The sequence below is a fragment of the Pseudochaenichthys georgianus genome, chromosome 1, assembly GCF_902827115.2.
Source record: "Pseudochaenichthys georgianus chromosome 1, fPseGeo1.2, whole genome shotgun sequence".
NCBI classification, from domain to species: Eukaryota; Metazoa; Chordata; class Actinopteri; order Perciformes; family Channichthyidae; genus Pseudochaenichthys; species Pseudochaenichthys georgianus.
The window spans coordinates 29,056,177-29,078,647 of record NC_047503.1 but is presented as its reverse complement, the minus strand read 5'-3'; the positions used below and the strand labels follow the sequence as shown (position 1 = coordinate 29,078,647).

Genomic DNA, 22,471 nt, shown 5'->3' with positions numbered 1-22,471 from the left:
GGATTATTATCGGATAGGATAATAACTTAGTAATTAACTACGTCTGAAAGCAGAAGTCCAGGGCAAATAATTGCAAGTCTCTTCAGTGTGCATGTCACAAAACGAGATGCATTGTGGGACATGTAGTTTATGGGCAACCTGCTTCTGTAAAGTGGCATGTAACCGTATAATAAACGTAATATATTCTTTGCAAGCTCTTGCGGGGCCACATCAAATGAAGTCGCGGGCCGGATTTGGCCCCCGGGCCTTGAGTTTGAGACCCCTGATTTAGAGAATCAGCTGCATTTAAATACAGCCTGTGCTCTGATTTTCAGCTCAAATGTCACCATGTTCTTCTTTGGTGTAACAGTTTAACATGTCTGTGCCACAAATTAAGACACTTTAATCAGTTTAGTCAAACCTCTCAGGATCATTCGAACACACTGTTTTCCAAATGGCCCAGAAAGTGTCTCCAGAGGTTTCTAATTCAGTCCCGTCTCTGTGGAAAGGCCAACTGGACTTCTCTTTCTCCAGGAAGCTAATCTTACTTTACGAAGCTTCCTGTTTAAATCTGGCGTCACTGTTGACTTTTTGAAGGCATTTCCATTAAACATTTAATTCAAGAGCATGATGAGAACTGAAATAAGAAATGACTCTTCCTCCTAGTCACTGCTCAGGATTATAATGTTTTTATCTACAAAATAACACTTTTAAACAATGGACTACAAGTTAAAGGACACCTATCATGCAAAATGCACTTTGTGATGTCTTTTATACATAAATATGTGTCCCCGGTGCGTCTGGGAACTCACGCAGCGTCAGAAAATAAAACCCTCTCTCTTCTCCTCCGTACACAAATCTTTTAAAAACAGGGGTACAATTAGCGGATACAGATTTGCTGCCGATCTGACGTCAAATCGGCAGCGGACCCACAGAAAGTTGCTATCAGAAACAATGCCTGTGTTTTGGACTTATTCTCGTCTTTGTTTACATTAGCAAGCCTCGCTAACACTCAGAGCTAACCTGTACTGAAGAGCACATGTGTTTAAAAAGCAGGAAATACAAAAAGGAACTCACCTTGTGATAAACCCGCAAGAGAAAAAGCATTTGAGCTCCATAGTGTTTCAGAAATAATCTTTGATGTGGTTTAAACAGGATGGCGTTTTATCACAACCGAATTTAACTTTATCTCCGGTAGAATTCTGATCAGGCATTAGCTCCGCCTCCTCTTTTTTTTTTCAAGCTAAGGACCCAAAATCCGTGTTTCTCTAACAGGGCTTCAAAAGAGGGGTATGAGCAGTATGAGGCATGGCTACAATGGGTGATCTGTTTGGTATTTTGAAAAACACACAGACACACAGACATGTTTTGGATAGGTATGGCCCTCCAAAAATATTTTTCCAATATAGCATAATAGGTCCACTTTAAGCCCTGTTTTTGTTGGCAAACATTGGTTTTATGTTTGTTAAAAGTATGCTGATTGAGCTACTTGCAGTTCCTGTCTTCAATGTATCCGTTTGTACAGACAACTATACTAAATGCTTTGATAGTGAAGAAAGTTTCATAGACATAAGGAGCGTCTTCTTCTCTCAATTTATAAAAATGTAATGAGCAAAATGAGCAAAAACTCCAATAGCGGTGGAAAAGTCTGATACTAAAGGCACTCTACTCTTCTCTAAAAATGATTAAAGAGATTCATAAACTACATGTTGGGGTGCGCTACTGGCTCAAAGATAACTTATTGTCAATGAGAGCACAGGATGAATTTGGAAATGTTTCTATTTCCGATTCCTGAAAGCTAACATTTGCTTCAACTAAAGAAATCCTTTTGACACGGAAGAAATGCTGTCAGTCACATTGTGTGTCTCATATATATATAGTTCTTATTCCTGCATTTTACTCACACCATTAGGTCTCTCACACTATTGAATTGGACTGTATTAGCTCTTTATTCATTATCATGCTTTAAGTATAGTTTGTTGTATGATTGGTAGAGTTTTGAGCTTAAGATCGTCATTGCCAAAAACTACACAAAAAATAAAGCCATTAAATGTTGAATCTAAAAAAAAGGATCTCTAGTGCCAGTGCACAATGAGAAGTGAGGAGCGATTACAGCAACTGCTCATCCGTTCAATGCACATACACGCATGTGGTTATTGTGACATCTTTGATCAACTATAATTGTCATAATGTATGCACATTCAGTGATACACTTTCTGCTCTCTTGTTGTTGACTTAACTCATTTGTCTAACACATCATGTACTCATCATGTACTGCTTTATTCTCCCTCCTCAACCTCAGCCTTCTCACGCCCCCGCAGGTTGTTGAGGTCAGAGCACCGCTCTCCTGCTGCTGAACGTTCATCGCACGGCTCACTGGTGCAACAGATTGGGCCGACAGAGACGCTCTGAGAGGAAAAGGGCTCACGCAGAGCGGGAACACGCTGCACTGCAGTCTGAAGGCAACATACCATCGTTTCTCCACCACTTCCTTTAACAGAGCTGACCGATTCAGCGCTGAAACATGGTTTTCCTTCTTGCTTTTGTGTTTGTCTTTCAGCTCAGAAAGTGTGTAGCCATACCATGTAGAAAAAGCAGTAAACCAAAAATGTGTCCTGTATGGTATTTTATCGCACCTTTAAGTGTATTTAAATATAAAAATCCATATATGTGGATATTGTCTTTTCAGAGAATTAACTATATTTCCATCATTTCTCTTTGGAAAATAATTCCATGAAGTCCACATCATTTCAGAAAGTCCAAGTAAACTCAAAGATAAGGGACAGTATCTCAATACATATATCTATCCAGAGATACGTAAAGAAAAATAAGCTTGTGTAAATTCAAACTTACCTGCTACTTTTCCTCGGCAGAGGTAGATCCTTCTGGTGAGAAAGAAAAGGAGGAGAGAAGAGAAGAGGGGGAAGAACAGATGAATTAGCCTCACTTCAAGAGTGAAATACATGCAAGCACTTTTTACACAGTGGGAAATAATGATTAAATGTACTGTAGGTGCTGTTAGAAATTATGAATTGGCATAATAATAATATCAGTTAATACTGAAACATTAACTTATTAGATGCACATGCCTGATAAGTTACCTGAAGAAGAACAGGAAATGTTTTTGCTTCTAATCAATCTTTTAATTTCTTATGCGTTTTCTATTTTTAACTCATCATTTTTCTCACTATGTTGTTTTTATGCTTTCACATCACTTTGTTGTCTTTTAGCATACAGATAGGTTGTGCATAAATCCAATTCGTTCAAGGTCACACATTGTACTGATACACTCTACACATCTGCGTAGGCTTAGCATAAATAGGTTTCTTGAGTTATTACGGGGGAAATATATTCAAGAAGCAACAGATTATTTTTTGGAAAGCTTTATGCAAAAGCAACAAAACATCAGATCATATAATTGAGATGAAACCCAGAGGATGACAGGTATTACTAGGCTGTACTATTTCTTTAACAGTTGTCTTTAACAAGTGGTAAGATATTTGTTCTGCTTATATGACCCTTAAAATAAAGCCATATTCACTTGTGCCCCCTTTACACAGATTAGGTCTTATTGTGGACATCATTGGGAGTTTTCCTGAGCACACTATTTCAAAAGAAGAAGCAAACGGCATGTTTTAAAACACTAGATGTTTTAAAATTAAATAGTAGCTCATGCTGGGATACATCTATAGCTAGTTTTGTGATTCCTTTGTCTCATGCAAGTGAAACACAGTTTGAAAACTGATCCCTGAGTGCTAAGTGCTCAGAGAGGAATCAGCAGGTTGAGTGGAGCCAAAGTCAATTTAAAACATGTTGCTGCTATATTTATGACATCGGGACACAACAGCAAGGACTCTGATGGGATTAGGATCTACTGGGAGGAATCTGTGTGGCGCTTGTTGCCCATCTATTCCCAATTTGATTCCACTTAACACTCGACTAAGGTAAGATCGGATTGCCATCATTTTCTTTTGTCAGCCTGTACTGCACTGTTTATAGAGCTAGCAGCCGAGTGTCTCTGTTCAAATAGCTATCATTATTTGTTTCATTTGAGTCAGAGAAGGTTTAATGAATCAGAGGCGTGTGAAAGGAAAACGAAAGGAAGTGAGAAACCCCACCAGGGTTGATAATAAACCAGCTTGAGAGGAAAATAAGAGACTGTATTTGGTTTTCCGGTAGAACGAGAATGTCATCCTGTTACCTCCTGAAATGTGTCTCTCTCTCTCCCACAGTCTATCTCTTTGTCTTTGTATAAGTAAACAAGCATTACGAAAGCCAAACAAAGCCGAGCTGATGAAACATGACTTGACAGCTGGAGCTCTCGTCTCCAAACAATCTCAAAACAAACTCACAACCCAAACTCGCTGATTTACTTTCCAGCACTTAGGCATTAGATCTGGCACTTAATGTAAACCTATTGGGAGCCAGCAAGCAGAAGAAAAGACTGCAAGACACAGTGTTATGCATCAGAAACAGTTTTATAAAAGGCTTGTTGAAGAAATCTCTACCACAATCTTGACAAGAGCAGCAGCAGCAGTAAACACATGAACAAAGAAACATGACAAATGCTACTTTGAACTGACTACTTAAAACAATTGGTCTATATTGTAGGAAATATGCTTATTCCCTTTATCTTGGTGAGAGTTAGATGAAAAGATATGTACCACTCTCGTGTGTTTAGTATGGAGCTCAAACCAGGAGCCGATAGCTTAGCATAAAGATACGAAGCAGGAGAAACAGGTAGCCTTGCTCGAAATGTTCAAAAGGTTGCTTAAAGTGTTAGTGGATCTCATTTGTATAATCAAAACGTGACATTAAACCATTATTTGTGTTTTTAGAGAGGTTAATAAGCTGCTAATTGTTCTTAATACATTTGGATTAAGTTGTTCTGTCCGCGTTGAAGTGTAGCTTATCTGCTGTTTGCCTTGCGATCTCAGTGTAAGCTAAAACAAATAAGACTACATAACTACCTATAAAACTACAAAATACTGTGTTTACATTTCTGTTTGTGGACAGACTAAACGTACAAATATAATGTTTTAATCACTTAGCTTTAGAGGTGTATTTTGTAATCTTTGGGGCGAAGGATAGCTGTGTTCTGCTGTCTGTCGCTTCATATTTAACATACAGGTGAAATTGATCTTCTAATCCAAACCTCTTAATGTATTTCCCAATATATCCAACTAGTTATTTAAATTAAGAGAGTGATCACTTTTTTTATGGGATGAGTGACATCACCCATAGGGAGCTCTTTCCGGGACAAGTTACATCATCGAGAGGAAGTGAGCTCGGCCAGGGTTACTCAGAGAGCCCCGCAGGAGTGTGTGTGTGTGTGTGTGTGTGTGTGTGTGTGTGTGTGTGTGTGTGTGTGTGTGTGTGTGTGTGTGTGTGTGTGTGTGTGTGTGTGTGTGTGTGTGTGTGTGTGTGTGTGTGTGTGTGTGTGTGTGTGTGTGTGTGTGTGTGTGTGTGTGTGTGTGTGTGTGTGTGTGTGTGTGTGTGTGTGTGTGTGTGTGTGTGTGTGTGTGTGTGTGTGTGTGTGTGTGTGAGTGTGGGGTGATAGGGGTGGCTAATGGATAAAACCCAACACCTGCTCCCTCTCGTTCTCACTGTCCGACAGACGGCTACGTGTTGTTGCCATGTTACTGGTTACTCGAGCATTTCTATGAACAGTATTCTTCTTCGTTTCTCATGAGTGACCATGACAACCTATCAAAACTCTCAGTGATATCCACTTCGCTTCAGCTACAGGCAAAGAAAATGAACCTTGCATATTACAACACCAAGGATAGACAGTATAACATTGGTTTATCAGTTTGGATCGCAACAAAAGTACAAGGAAAGGCAGTCAAATCTCTAAAAAGGTACAATATTGTTTAATAGGACTGACCGTCAACTTTTTAATGGTGACACAGCTGTACATTACCTTCACCAAGGAAGTCGTTTTTTAAGATGTTTGTCAGCAGGATTAAGAAAAAACTACTGGCCCTAATGTTCCTGAAAACTTTGTGTAAGGATTTAGCATGGAGCAAAGAATAATCCAAATCATGGTGCGGATTAGTGTTACTTGACACAAGTCTGATTCGCATCTCTCATGAGAATTCAAGTCCGGATATTAAGACTTCCATGAAACAATAAAGAGCACAATCGGGCAACAAATCTGTGAGCACTTCCCTCACAAAACAAATGAATATTTAATTCTTCAGGCATTGTATTAATTTGTGTATACAATAATTTGTGGGCAGATACAGCTACACAGCCCCACAATAGTTCATTCAGAAGGCTATTTTGAATCATCTTTTGCAAATAACAAATATTGTGCCTCCTGCAATTTGGATATTGTTCAAGTCCATGTTTAAATATTATATTCAATTTTAAAGCGTTGATGAAAATGTCGGCCCTACATCAGTGTTGCTATAACCCCAAACTAAAGGGTTGTGTTTACATTTACATTCAATGAATCCAACTATTTATATTCATACGCTTCTATGTTATCAAAGGGAGCAATTGTCATAGTGGGCCATTTTAGAAAAATTATCCTGACATGAAAAAGACGGATAAGTGAAGCATATGAAGTATCAATAATGTAAGTACATGACATGATACAAGAAAAGCAAAGGGTAGTAATATAACAGTAATCACAGGCCTGGATGATCATTATGTGTGATTGTTCACCATTAAAACACATTTCCTGCCATCACGATTACACTTGAATGTCATGACGTGTCCCCACACTTCACCACACACAGCAAACCTCACACTAACTACACACTGCATCAATATCCGCCCGTGGGGAAATAGGTGGAAACAGCAGAAAGGTGTGATATCCCCCACACACACAAAAGCATGCACACAGAAAAGGTCATTAATACTGGAAGTGTAATATTTCTGCTGTTTTACTGAAGGACCAATACGTTCAAATCGGACAAGAAGATGTGCTGATGGCAAAAAGTTGTTCTTCAAGTGACTGCAAATCATTCTCTTTCAGCTTTTGTGTGCGTTATATTTACCCAAGGATAAAGCGAAGGCCAACTGGAAACCGAAGAAAAGAGGAATGTTAATATGCTGCTGCTCTGGGCTTCTGTTCTGTTTCTACTGCCAAAACTGACAGCAGATTGCGAGGCAAATGTCACACTGTGTATTATTCAGTCTAATGGTTGTACTTAAAAGCTTTGAGATCAATGGTCATTACACTGAGGTCTAAAAATAATGTCTCATTGAAGGACACTTTCTTGCTACACCAGATCTAGTTTAGTCCTTAAATAAGTGCTTTTTCTTTCCTTACTTTTGTCCATTTGTGTGTATTTTGGCAAATAATTTGGGCTCAAGCTTTTGGCTTTAAAGATGTCTGGCACGGTGATTCAGGCCCAGTTAGAGTAGTCCAAATATTTGAAGCTATTCCCAAATATATTCTGTCCCATATCTGTTACTTTGATCTATACTTTGCTGTCTCAGTTCAAAACCTAGCCTCGTTGAATAATACTGACATCAGAAGGACGTGGTGGGGCAGAACAAAGCGGTGGGCATGGCAGTGAGTGACAGGACTTGGCAAAGAGAGCCGAATCGTCTGCAGTCATCACACTCTTATCCCTTGTGCTTAGCATATTGGAAATGGGCACACTGCCCAGAAAAAAATATTGGAAAAATGATGATAGTGTGTGTGCGTGCGTGCGTGCGTGCGTGCGTGCGTGTGTGTGTGTGTGTGTGTTGCACTGCATAATCCTACAGCAGAGAGGTGAGACATGTTGTATGACTTGTGTTTGTATGTGTGTGAGTGTAAGTCGATCCAAACACACCTTAATGCTCGAGATGTCAGGATCATCTTCACTTGATGAAAACGATTCATCTCAATGACACACACTCACCCGCAGTTATAGGCTTATATAGTGGTGCCACTAATCATTTTAGTTTCTTTTTCTTAAATAATGGCGTTTGGCAGGAAGACCAGTTTTTGACCGGGCGGCAGACACCCTATCCGTTTTTAAGAGTGTGCTTAAGACCTTCCTTTTTGATAAAGCTTATAGTTAGGGCTGATTAGATTCAGCCCCTAGTTTTGCTGCTGTTAGGCTTAGTTTGTCGGGGGACATCTTACTTCTTCCTTTTCTCTGTCTGTACAGTACCTGTGTACTGTGAATAACCCAGCTTCCCCCACATTTCTTTTTGGTGTCTATCTACGCCGGGATCCTGAGTCGTGGCTGATCCTGTTGCTGCGGTCCTGTGTCCTGGATCCTGAATCATGTGTCCTGGATCCTGCATCCTGAGTCCTGGATCCTTAGTCCTGGATCCTGTGTCCTGGTCCTGGATCCTGTGTCCTGGATCCTCTATCCTGAGTTCTGGATTTGAGTCCTGGACTTCGAGTCGTGGCTGAACCTATCACTGTGGTCCTGCCTGACTCATCATACTACTTCCCTGATGCCTCCCACAGGACTGTTGACATCCTCGTGGATTCATCTTCTTATTACAGACACATGCATTTCCTAATATTCGGTCTATATGCTGTAAAATGTAGTATCTCTTCGATTTACACACGGCATCTATTGCGCGTCTGTCCGTCCTGGGAGAGGGATCCCTCCTCTGTTGCTCTCCCTGAGGTTTCTCCCATTTTGCCCTTTAAACTGTGGGTTTTCTCTGGAAGTTTTTCCTTGTACGATGTGAGGGTCTAAGGACAGAGGGTGTCGTATTGTCATACTGATATTCTGTACAAACTGTGAAGACCACTAAGACAAATGTAACATTTGGGATATTGGGCTATATAAATAAACATTGATTGATTGATAGTTTGAGTTAAACTGAGGAAATAAAAATTGTGAAGTTACACGCGGAAGTTAAGTTGTCAACATAAATAAATCAACAACTTCTGGGTGAAAGTCCTTTGTTTTTTTTGTACCTATCCATCCACCCCAAACTCCTCTAGCAGTGGACTTTCCCGCTTTTTCCACCAAAACAATTTATCTGAGCGTCTTATGTTACCACAACGAGAAATGAAATGCAAAACATGCATTGAAAAAGCATGCGAATGATATAGGAAATGTGTGTGTTATTCATTCAATACTAGTTGAACATTACATTTTTACATTTGTATGTGTTTTTTTTTTATATGTTTCTAGTTATTGTGCTTTTTATCATGTTTTTAATTATTATTTTATTATTGTACTCCCATTGTGTTATTTAATATTGTTGCCTGTACAGCACTTTGGTCAACTGAAGGTTGTTTTAAATGTGCTATATAAATAAATAAAGATTGAGATTGAGATTCAGCATCTGGTGACAGCAGGCTGGGAAACGGCAAGTCTCTCTGGACAAAAACATCTGTTAAGTTATGTACTTTATTGTAATGTCATTTATATTCAGCCTCATGTCACGCCCTCACATGCCATGTGGAGCTGCCAGAAAGAGAGGGTGAAAGTGAAAATGAAGGTGAGGAAGAAGGGAGACATAGAGAAATATATGGATTGATAATAGGAGATGTTGAAGGTGAAGGATAAACTGAGTGCTAAATAAATAAAATAGAAGTGTAGAGTATTGTGGAAGTGAGGGAGACAAATGGAGAGAGACGAAGAAGAATTAAGGAAGACATCAGGATGAATCAATCAGGACACTAAGTGACTGCAAGTAGCCATTAAAGAGAGTGAGTCCTTCCAAGAAGAAGGATGTTTCAGCAAGCGCTCCAAAAACAAATACATTTCCGTCCAGGTGACGAAGCCGTTTAGAGCCTGCTGCAATTATGATATGAGGAACTCAGGAGACACTGTGTTCTGTTGCGGCAAAGTCATCGAAGATAAAAAAGCAGATGTGTTAAAGGAAATGTAGACACCGTGTCTCCTTGACGTTGTTTGTCCACCAGAGAGTTATATTTTCTATTGTAAACTTCCCTCTTGGTATACATCGTTACAATTATTTAACGACTACATTTAAGGAAAAATGTACAATACAGTGTTTTTACTGTCATGTACTGGGAAGTTGGCAACTGATTCTCCATAAGATTTATAAGAAATGCTATGAACCTTAGTAGTCCTATTTCTGTATATTTTACAACGTTTTTTAACCATTCAAAGTTTCTTTACAGTTTGTATTAAGTTAACAATACATGCATATGATTTACATTTGGCTGTGTTTGTTAAATCAATGAATGAGAGGCCTGATTGTATTTTCATCAATGATACAAATTGGGTTTCAATATTGATTGACACTAAGCCCTACCTTAGTTTTAGCCCCATTTTTTTCAGTGTCCACAATCATTAATGAAAAGTGATGTAATCTCTACGAGACACAAACATGCCACACACACACACACAAATACACACACACACACCTTCCTCTTCCTCTTCCTCTCTCTCCAGTGTGAAAGTAGATCCAGACAGAAAAGGGATCCAGATATTGTAATAGCCTCTTAATGGGGTCTACTGTAGCCCACAGCTGCTGCCTGCCTGAGGTCTATGCTGCCCCCCCTCTCCCACAACCCTCCCCCCCCCCTGGCCCCGGGCCCTTTCAGCCCGTCCTGCTGCTGGTGGTCGGTCTTCCTCCCTGAAGGCTCACAGTGCTGTTAGGCCACCATTAGTTCTGCTAATGGGCCTGACAACTGCGCCACATCCGCGGCATTTAGACCTCCTCTGTCTGAGATATGGATATCGACCACTTCAATGGAAATGGAGAGTAGGGGCAGAGGGTAGGAGTCAATTTGATATGTACGTGTAGGCATGAAAGTTATGTACAAACACACCCACACACACTCACAATATGCTTAGTGTAGCCACTGCATGAGCACAGACCTTATTATGGACTCTGACTAAAATCAAAAGTTTGACTCACCGGTAATCTTGTAAGTGAATGTTTGTTGTATGTCTATCAGTTTGTTCCTGATTAAGTCGGAAACAAAGTCCATCTATGGTGTGTGTGTTTGTTTTCATTTCCACTGACAGGGTTCATGTTTAAATTTCAACTACAACTAACTTGTGAGAAATATGTAAATCAAAAGGAGCAAAGTGACTCAATGTCTTCTCATCCATACACCAAACTCTGCCAAAAAGACTGTTTCCTAACTGGATTTTTCTTTTATTTCTTTTTTTTTTATGTAAACTAAGCAAACGATACATGAATCATCTGAGTGAGTGAGAGTTCTGCCTGATAGTAGAAATCTTGTGTATTGAAGAAATCAACTCCTATACACAACTTCTCAAAAGAAGCTTATTTAATATTCAAACTAAAACTATTCCTTGATACAGGCATTTTAACAAGCAAAAATGACACATTAACGATTTACACCTTTATCTGGCAACAATTTGGTAAGGTATGGTTGGTAAAGTTATCTGTATATTAACATTTGTAAAATTCAATGGTTTTACTTCTTTAAAAGTTAAGTTTTTACATTTTCATATTAAATATTTCTTAATTGTCCTTGAATGTAACTGAATACTGCTGGTTTTAAGACAGATGGTCATACAATAAATAATTTTGAATAGGTCAGTTGTGTTTTTAGGAAGTATGTATTGTATGGGCATTTTACAATCTTTGATCTTTCTTCCGTTTCTCTCTCTGCACTTTACCAGAAACCATTATCAAAAGCCTCAGTCTAAATGTCACCAAGATACAGTTCACAGGAAATCTTCAACAACCAGCAGAGTGGTAGAGGTAACAGATTTGTACTAAGAATTAAATCGTCATTTACTTACTTAATCAAACACAGACATCAATGTTAGTGTCTGCTTAATTCACTAGGCCTTACAACAGGATGGTATGGCACGTGCGGAGTTAACTCTGATACCTGCGGTGTTACTGCTATGTTTTCCCAGCTGAACAACAACATTTGTGCAGGAAATCTTCTGACGTTGCTGTTCTATATTTTATAAATGAAGAGCAATTTTCAAGAGCAGAATATCTTGGCACAATGTGCAGCTGAGTACTTTTACTCTAAATGAATTCACCAGGAAGCAGGAAAGCACTGGCAGACAGACAATGGCCCTGCATAGTAAGCTTTGCCTGCCTCACTTGATTAATTTCATGCAAGCGCCAACCGCACAGAGGAAAGCCTTGGGGAAGCTTTAACCAGCGTCTTCCCGTGTCTGTCATTATGTACAAGATATGTGCTAAGTGACTAGCTTCATCATGCAAAAATAACAACATAATCTACTCAGTCTCTTTCAGCAGCTCAGACTCATCACTGTTTTTAGAGTTGATGATGATGATGATGATGATGATGATGATGATGATGATGATGATGATGATGATGATGATGATTTTCTGTATTTAATGCGACTAAAGTGCCAAACCGGGTTAACAACCAAAAATACAGCTCAGTAAAGTGCTCAAAAATGTCATTCCTTTTCAAGATTACGACATATTTTACCACTTGGCGTTGGACAAAACCTTCTACCTTCTCTCCCAAGCACTGCAGATAATATCTTCTACAAAAACAGTCCCTTTCTGAAGGACAACACAAGTCGTTTATAGTCCGAGAGCCAAAATAAATCCACATAAAAAGGGGTTTTAGTAAATCACATGTCCTCATAGAAAGAGCAATAAAACACAAAGTTAACCTCATTCTCAATCCTTGCTAGAGACTGTATTATGTCCTCCTCTGGAGTGGCTTTAAACCTGCTAGTCTCTTACTTGTAGTGTAGCTGAGCATATTTGCATATACTATAGGGTAAACACATATTATTCTGAGTCCAAATCTGTTATTTAGCAGCTATTTCAATCACTGCACTTATTTGTTTTGCCTTTACAAATTGTGTTTGTTCACTGTCAAAGATGTGTTAAGATTTTTCCAGACAGTAACTTGTGCACATGTGGACAATCTTGCACAGCAATGAGCTGGACGGTTTTAAAGTAATGAAATATCATGATTTTGCAAGATATTCAACAAATATAATAATAGCTAAGTGTCAAAATAGTCAACACTTGCACTTATTCGGAATTAATACATGTTGCTTATGTACAACATTCAAACAAAACAATATGGTGACAAATAAGGTTAAGAAGTTCTCACCTGCAGCCTCCGTCTTCGGATGATCCCAGAATCATCCATGGCGCGTGTCCGGGGTCACCTGTCGTAGTGTCTCGTGGGCTCCTGTGGTTTCCAGGTGACGAGGGCGAGAAGACGCACCACTCTCGCGTGGCTTTCAGCGAGTCAATTTACTACTAAACCGAAATGCTTGGCGTTGTCTCGTCCGTTTTTAACATCACCAGCGAAAAACAGTAATCAATTGCTGCTGTTTTGGTGAGGGTGGTCATTGAAAGCTTGCGAAAAAACGTATCGTGTCTCGCAAAAAAATACTTTACAATCAAAATACATAAAAGTGCTCAACCCTGGCACTTAGAGAGTGATGGAGACTGACATGGGCTGCTCTGTGGTGGGATCTGCTGAATGAGAAGTCCAGCTGAGAGACAGAGAAGAAGCCCAGACTGTCAGACTGAAGCTTATCAAAGCTCAAATAAGATGAAACAAATAAGTTTGCACACATCTGTCATCCCCGAGACATTTAGTATGAGTCACAGTTTTAAATAATAATGTAAAAATTGCACCAGTTACAGCAAAATGCAACTATTGTCATCCTGTAAAATGCTCCTCTCACAACGATCCTCTCCTTGAAGCTACGGGCTGCAGAAATCCGTACATACTACAGGAGTCCACGGCAGCTAAAGCACAAACACCATTTCTGGGCTGAGAAAGCTCCAGTGCATGCATGTACACGGAGTTCATAGCATGCATATTGCACATTATTGCCCAACTACAAATCTCGATTTTATGACACATCCAGGCGCTGTCAAAGCTTTTAAAAAAAAGGCGAGATCAATGACAATCTGTAGCGACTCTTTACGTCCCTCTGGTGATGCACACGTCGGAGCTGAAAGCAGGTTGATCACCTCACGTTTTCCTCCTTCGATACAAAGATTTGTCCGTTTTTCTGTCTTCTCACAGGTACACGATATGTTGTTCACTATGTTCTTCTCTGATGTAAGATTGATTTTCTCGCGTAACGATCTGTGGTCGCTGCACAGGCTTCGCTCCATCCTCAGCTCTTACCACCCACTTCCTACTACCAAATGACGCTTAACCCTTCAGTCACCAGAGGCTTGCATCAGCTAGTGAAGAGGGTTTTGATAAACAAGTTTTTCGAGGTAACATTTTTAAAGGAGGACATTCATTTTTGCACAGCTCAGGTGCATCAGTAATATAATACAATAATTAACATTAAAAGGAAGTCTTGAAAATGATACAATTCAAGCAACAGTATAATGATGAGCTAAGTGATTAATAGGTACCCTCTAATAAATGAATTGCTGTAGTCGGTTTTTGTACTGAAGACGTTGAAGGACTTTAATGTAAATGTGTGTTGTAGTGAATTTGACAGTATCAAATCAAATCAAGTTTTAATAATATAGCACATTTATAAAAGATTTTTGGTCGAGCCAAAGTGCTGTACATATAATAAAAATAGCCTACAGTAGAGACACTTTACAGCAAATACAACTAGCTAACAGTATCATAGTTGTTGCACATTGCACCCAACTAAATACACCCCCCTTCACCAAACACTTCACTAGAGCGCAGTAACATCTCCAGGGTTCACAGTTGTAGTTGTACAAGTGCTTAGGAAGCAATGGTGGCCTTCAGATAACATAAAAACAGTCTTTGGGGCCCTATTTAGATTAAGTGTTGTTTTTTTCTGTTCTGAGCTACCGTAGAACATGGCGGTGCAACATGGTGGACTCTGGGGAAGAGGACCCTATAGATATTAAGTGCTCGTTCTGTTACGATTATGTTTTAAACAGGACCCAGGCGCAGGCAAGGACTGAAGATGTTTAAATAGTTTATTGCTTCGGAGACTCAGGCAGGTTTGGTGATATGGAGGTCCGGAGTGGAGGTAGGCAGTGAGAGGCTGGACTGATTACAAGGCAGGCAGGTATGATGCAGGAAGAAGCAGGCAGGTTGGCTGGAAGCTCTGGTTGACGATGGCCGAGGGATTGCACACTGATGTAGAAAACAATCTGGCGGTGAGTTGCTGGGAGACTGGAGTAGATAAGCTGTGTCCTGATTAGATGATGAGGGACAGCTGAGTCGGCCGGCCAGGTGAGAGCAATCAGGCTGCTGCCTGCAAGGGAAACCACACCCTCTCCACACACAGGGGAACAAACAGGAACACAGTTTGGACCGTGACAGTACCCCCCCCTCAACGGGAGCCTCCAGGCGAACCGCCAGGCTTATCTGGGTGGTCTCTGTGAAAGTCCCGAATGAGAGAAGGACCTAGAATGAGCTTGCGGGACACCCAGCTCCTCTCCTCAGGACCATAACCCTCCCAATCGACCAGATACTGGTACCCACGGCCCCGGCGGCGAATGTCCAACAGCCGTCGGACCGTGTAGGCCGGGTGGTCATCAATAACAAGGGTGGGTGGAGGGGAGATGGCTGGAGGGCCCAAAGGGCTGGACAACACTGGTTTCAACTGGGACACATGAAAGGTTGGGTGAATTCTCATGGAGGGAGGCAGCTTGAGTCTAACAGCAGATGGATTGATTATGTGCTCGATCACATAGGGGCCAATGAAGCGTGGTTTCAACTTCTTAGACTCAGCTTGTACAGAAATATTTTTTGAAGAAAGCCAAACGTTCTGACCTGGTTGGAACTGGGGAGCTGCGGTCCGGTGGCGGTTTGCAATATGTCGATTGCGTTCATCGGAGCGGAGAAGGGCAGAGCGGGCATCCTTCCAAATCCTCCGACAACGACGGAGATGGGCTTGGACAGACGGAACTGCGATCTCGTCCTCTTGGGCTGGGAACAAAGGGGGTTGATATCCAAGAGAACATTCAAATGGGGACATACCGGTGGCAGCACTAGACAGTGAGTTATGAGCGTATTCAATCCAGGGCAGATGTAAGCTCCAGGAGGTGGGATTCCGGAAGGTGACACAGCGAAGTGCAGCTCCAAGGTCCTGATTGGCTCTTTCGGCCTGCCCGTTAGTCTGAGGATGATAGCCTGAGGAGAGACTGACAGATGCTCCAAGTGCTCGACAGAATGCTTTCCATACCTGAGATATGAACTGTGGCCCTCGGTCGGAAACAATGTCTGTTGGAATGCCATGAAGCCGGACCACATGATTGACTAAGAGGTCAGCAGTTCCAGAGGCTGTGGGGAGTTTAGGAAGAGGCACAAAATGAACCGCTTTGGAAAAGCGATCAACAATAGTGAGAATGGTCGAGTTACCCTGTGAAACCGGGAGGCCGGTAACAAAATCTAGGCCAATGTGACTCCAGGGACGACTAGGGACTGGGAGAGGCTGTAGTAGACCGATAGGAGCCTGGTGTGAAGACTTTCTACGGGCGCAAACGGTGCAGGCCAGCACAAAGGCTCGAGAGTCCGCTTCCATAGGAGGCCACCAGAAGTGTCGTCTCAGGAGGGATAGGGTCCGACTCACACCCGGGTGGCAGGCAAAGCGGGAAGCATGGTTCCATAGGAGAACCTGTGAGCGGACAGAGTCAGGTACAAACAAACGGTTATCTGGACCATCTCCTGGATCTGGATGGTCTCTCTGTGCCTTCCTCACTGAGTTCTCAATCTCCCATGTTACAGCGCCCACCACTCTGGTAGCGGGGATTATGGTGTCAGGAGCTATGGGATCCTGATCCACTGCAAACTGCCGGGACAATGCGTCAGGTTTAAGGTTTTTAGAACCAGGTCGGTAGGTAAGGGTGAAGTTGAACCTCCCAAAAAACAATGCCCAGCGTGCCTGACGGGAGTTTAGTCGTTTGGCAGTTTGTATGTTTGTATGTAGGTTCCTGTGGTCTGTCCACACAATGAATGGATGTTCAGAGCCTTCCAGCCAGTGCCTCCATTCTTCCAGCGCAAGCTTTACAGCAAGCAGCTCCCTGTTGCCAACATCATAGTTGCGCTCAGGGGTTGTCAGTCGTCGGGAAAAAAAAGCACAAGGGTGAAGCTTTTGGTCGGAGACTGAGCGTTGTGATAGAACAGCCCCCACACCGGTGTTGGATGCATCAACCTCAACAATGAACTGAAGAGATGGGTCAGGGTTCGTAAGAATAGGGGCCGAGGTGAAACGTCTCTTCAGCTCAGAGAAGGCAGCCTCAGCCTGAGTAGTCCACGAGAAGGGGATTGCTGGGGAGGTGAGTTGGTTGAGAGGACCGGCAACACGACTGTAGTCTCTGATGAACCGGCGATAGAAATTTGCAAAGCCCAAAAAACGTTGGAGCTGCTTCCTGGTGGAAGGTTTGGGCCATTGTGCCACTGCTTTTACCTTCTCTGGGTCTGTTCTCAGCTGACCTTGCTCAATGATGTAGCCTAGGAAATCCACTGAATCCACGTGAAATTTGCATTTCTCTACTTTGACAAACAGCTTGTTCTCGAGGAGCCTTTGTAGAACCTGCTGCACATGTTGGGTGTGTTCCTCCATGTTCTGTGAGAATATCAGGATATCATCAAGATACACAAATACTGAACGGTTCAGGAAGTCACGGAGGACATCGTTCACAAGAGCCTGGAAGACAGCTGGGGCATTGGTGAGTCCAAAGGGCATCACTAGATACTCGAAATGGCCTAGTGGGGTGTTGAATGCCGTCTTCCACTCGTCTCCTTGACGTATGCGGACCAGGTGGTAAGCATTCCTGAGGTCGAGTTTCGAGAAAATGGTGGCCTTCTGTAGGGGTTCGAAGGCTGAATTGATGAGGGGCAGTGGATACTTGTTCTTGATGGTGATGTTGTTAAGGCCTCGGTAGTCAATGCAGGGACGTAGGGAGCGGTCCTTCTTGGATACAAAGAAGAAGCCTGCTCCGACGGGGGAAGAAGAGGGTCTTATGATGCCAGCAGCCAGTGAGTCTTTGATGTATGTCTCCATGGCCTCACGCTCAGTTCGGGACAAGTTAAACAGGCGACTGGATGGGAGAGATGCCCCAGGAAAAAGATCTATTGTGCAGTCGTAAGGGCGATGAGGGGGCAGAGAAAGAGCTCGCTGTTTGCTGAAAACCTCTCTCAGGCTATGATAAACCGAAGGGACAGCGGACAAGTTGAGTGGCTCCTGCTGCACTGGGGAAATACCGACCTCTGCTGGGGGAATTGCAGACCGCAGGCATGAAGAGTGACAAAAGGAACTCCAACTCCTTACTTGATTCTCCGACCAGTCAATGTGGGGGTTGTGCAGTTTTAACCATGGCTGGCCCAGAACTAGGGGTGTGTGAGGGGAGGACATGACGTGGAACTGAATCATTTCATGGTGATTACCAGACAGGACGAGATGTAGGGGTTCGGTGACATGGGTAACGCGTGCCAGGAGCTTCCCATTCAGACCTCGAGCATTGAGAGGAGCTGTCAGAGGTTGAGTGGAGATGCCGGCTGAGGCAACCAGTTGGGCATCCAAAAAACTCTCATCAGCCCCAGAGTCCACTAGGGCAGGCAGAGAGAGAGACTGTTGATTTAACAGCAGTGTGGCTTCAAGTGGTTTGCGGGTCTGGGGGGTTGAGGAAGAAACAGCTTTGCTCACCAGTATCCCCACCTTTACTGGCAAGCACCCTCTTTTGGGCGCTGGGGGCATGTGTCCACGAGATGACCGGAGTGAGCACAGTAGACACAAAGTCCTTCTCTTATTCTCCGGAGACGTTCTTGGGGAGTGAGTCGGGCTCTGCCTAGCTGCATCGGTTCCTCTGAAGACAGGAGAGGAGAAAAGACTTCAGATGGAGCAACAGGACTTGGGAAATTCTCCGACCTGAATCTTGCGAGAGGAGAAGAGACAGGGCGAGAGGGGAGTGACCCAGGAGATCGGCTGGCTCTTTCCCTACGACGCTCCCTAAGGCGGTTATCCAGTCTTATGGCTAGGGAGACCAACTCATCCAAGTTAGCTGATTCGTCCCTCACTGCCAACTCATCTTTAACAGAATCAGTTAGCCCGGTTTGAAAAACCCCTTGAAGGGCTGTGTCATTCCACCCTGCCTCTGCAGCTAAGGTCCTAAATTCCACTGAGTATTCGGCTACACTACGGGAGCCCTGTCGCAGTGAGAGGAGACGTTTAGTAGCGTCCCTACCGCTGACGGGGTGGTGGAAAACTTTCTTCATTTCTTCTGTAAACTCTGGATAAGAATAACAAAGGTTGGACTGACTCCCATACGGCTGATGCCCAGGCTAGGGCGCTACCTGTAAGTAAACCTATCATATAACAAATCTTAGCTCTGTCATTAGCATACGTAGACGGCTGCTGCTCAAACACAAGAGAACACTGCATTAAGAAAGATTTACATGTCCCTAAGGCACCTGCGTACCGCTCTGGAGTGGGAATGTTTGGCTCACGTGAAGGGAGAGCGGGCTGGGCTGGAAACAGTGCTAACTCTTGTGGGGGAGCTGGATCCTCAGGAGCAGGCGGAGCAAGATGAGTGGAAACCAGGTTGAGGTGATGTCCCATCTGTGCTACGTTGGCGGCTAGTGATGCGAGGTTATCCATAACCTCTCTGAGCATCTGGTCATGCCGGCCCACGTGGATGCCTTGGTTGGAGAGAGCCTCACGAATTGGGTCCGGGCCTGCTGGGTCCATAGTGGCCAGATTGTTCTGTTACGATTATGTTTTAAACAGGACCCAGGCGCAGGCAAGGACTGAAGATGTTTAAATAGTTTATTGCTTCGGAGACTCAGGCAGGTTTGGTGATATGGAGGTCTGGAGTGGAGGTAGGCAGTGAGAGGCTGGACTGATTACAAGGCAGGCAGGTATGATGCAGGAAGAAGCAGGCAGGTTGGCTGGAAGCTCTGGTTGACGATGGCCGAGGGATTGCACACTGATGTAGAAAACAATCTGGCGGTGAGTTCCTGGGAGACTGGAGTAGATAAGCTGTGTCCTGATTAGATGATGAGGGACAGCTGAGTCGGCCGGCCAGGTGAGAGCAATCAGGCTGCTGCCTGCAAGGGAAACCACACCCTCTCCACACACAGGGGAACAAACAGGAACACAGTTTGGACCGTGACACGTTCTAAACTAACACAGACACAACAATCCTTAGTTTCAGGTGATTATACAATTATCAAAACAAAGACACAATTGTTGTATTCTATTTCTGCTCATACATTCCTGTAAACACTAAGCACAATATTAAGTGCATTTTTGGTAGCAGGTGACATAGCACTATATACAGTATGTATGATACCAGTGAATAATTAAATGCTTACTTTATCAAGGCAAACTGTGGCCAAAGTGTCCTTAATCTGGCTTATGTCCATAATGTCTTTTGAAATCAATTTGGTTATCTTTTAGGCCACCATAGTATGTGTCGCTCATCCAGATAAGGTCTGATTATGCTGCAATGCTTCCTTAGTCTGAACAGTCATATCAGTCTTTGTACAACTTTCTTGTCACTCTCAGCTGACATTTGTTTAAATTGTGTGATGCCAGGAGTCACTTGGTGAATTCAAACATGGAAGACAGCTGTGATGGAGGAAAGTCAGTATGAGAAAGTGAGATGTGAGACATCATAGTTTATATGTGGGCTTACTTGTGGGTCTTATTGTAAACATATTGTTTGAAATAATAATACAAATGGGCCACAGAACAACGCCGCTGCAAGGGTTAAGTGCCTTAAAGCGGAGCTTAAAGAAGCTCAAGACTTAAATGAATGTTATGAATTATAGATGAAACCATAAGAGCCGACTTCAGTGACCTCTTGCTTCTGTAAGCAGTGTGATGCATGTGAAGTTTTGGTTTTGTTATTCTAGTGAGTGCGGGTCAGTGCTGGAACATGAAAAGTGCACTGGAATCTGATATTTACCACATTTAAAACAGCCAAACAAAAAATCTTATCTGAGCAATACATTCAAATAAGGCTTGCAGTGTGAATGTAGTCTTAAAGACTATTTTTACAGTACAAAGGATTGATTGAGGGCACTGCCACATTCTTAAATGAAAATTACCTGAAGCTCAGTATCATCAAAACCAATGAGCTTATAGTCGACAAAGAGAGGAAAAAGAGGCCGCTTCCCTGCCCTGTTGTCATCCAAGGAGAGGAAGTGAACAGGAAGCACTCATACAAGTACCTTGGGATCTAAACCAATACAAAACTTGTTTGGATCCACAACATTGAAGCGCTCTTCAGAAGGGACAGAGTAGGCTGTTCTTCCTGGAGGATCAGGGCCTTCAGTGTGTGAAACAGTGACCTGTAGATCTTGTATCAGTCCTAGCCAGTGCTCTGTGCTCCGCTGTGGCGTTCTGGGGAGGTGGTGTCAAGCCTGGGAGATCAGCAGACTCAACAAGCTCTTAAGGAAGGCCAGCGGCGTTTGAACTTGACAGTAAGGAGGAGGAGGAGGAGGAGGAGGAGGAGGAGGAGGAGGAGGAGGAGGAGGAGGAGGAGGAGGAGGAGGAGGGGACTCAATCAAAGCCAGCTTGGCTTGCTGCAGAGAGAAGGATGTAGTAGAAGACAAGCGCCTATAGGAGATGTTTCTAATTCAAGCCGAGGGACTGAGGGTAGAGGATGTTGTTGACTGTGTGGATTGTAACGCCCCCTTAGGCTAATTTGTATTAGTGATAGGATAAAGTTGATTTTACTTGATTTTGTTATCCTTGTTGTTCTCGTTCTGCTTCTTGCCTACAGGTGTGCAAGTTCATTGCTGTGATGGCATTATTTGATGTTCCTTTGTGCATCAATCTGTATAGTCAGGTTTTTTTTAACAGCTAATATTCCTGGTTATTTTATCTTTGAACCATACATATATTTTGTATAAAATGTGCTATGTGCAAATTAAACTGGCAACCAACACATCATTGTATTAATGATTAATCTTATCGAATGCTTGACTTGTTGATTAGTTGTTTGGTCACAATATAGTGAAAAAAGCCCAACACCCAAGTTGAAATCATCAAAATGTGATGATCTTGTGAGGATGGCAAGGAGGAACAGGCCATAGAAGGCGATTGAGCTTGGGCACAGCGACTTTCTGGATTTCAAGTCCTTCTCACAACACACTAGAGCTGCTCGATTATGGCAAAAATCATAATCACGATTATTTTGGTCAATATTGATATCACGATTATTAAATACGATTATTCATTGACTTTGAAAAAATCCATTTATTGAACTTAAAAAAAAAAATAATAATTTGAACAGTATCTTTTTAACAGTTGATTACCCTGAACTTTAAGTATAACTCAACTGCAAAGTATTCAGCTGAAGCCACATCTTTTTTAACTTCCCCATGGCATTTCTCATATGGCAGTGCAGATCTGGTGAAATGATGCCGAGATGGCATCGCTTAACGCTTGTCCATAGTGTTAGCCAGTTGCTTAAACCCCTGGTTGCTAACCGTGCTAACTGGGCACATGTCTTTAGCTATGTAGAATGTGATGTGTTATATCTTTGTGTCCTTGCGAGCTGCTTTAGTAGGCCGTTGCACTGTAAAGCGCGTCCTTAATTGATGACTGTGATGTGGTGGATGAAGTCGAGGGGGCACGCTCGTGAACTGTCAACAGGGGGGCGGGGGGGGGGGGGGGGGGGGGCCTCGCTGCAGGTAAATTGTGGA

The 22,471-nt window shown here is 42.7% G+C and overlaps 1 protein-coding gene across 3 annotated transcripts in view; it reads right to left on the bottom strand.

Annotated features, from left to right (window-relative positions):
- The window catches only part of LOC117446122 (microtubule-associated serine/threonine-protein kinase 1-like), an 81,667-nt gene extending 67,698 nt beyond the window's left edge, over positions 1–13,969 (bottom strand). For 2 of the 3 annotated variants that reach the window (XM_034082127.2, XM_034082142.2), the window contains exons 1-2: positions 12,962–13,969; positions 2,833–2,864 (exon numbers count right to left, since the gene is read on the bottom strand). In XM_034082127.2, coding sequence (XP_033938018.1) covers positions 2,833–2,864; positions 12,962–13,000 — 71 coding nt within the window. In that variant the 5' untranslated portion in view covers positions 13,001–13,969. The remainder of the gene's footprint in view (positions 1–2,832; positions 2,865–12,961) is intronic. The other variant, XM_034082134.2, reaches the window with a different exon arrangement.
- Between the last annotated feature and the right edge of the window lie 8,502 nt (positions 13,970–22,471).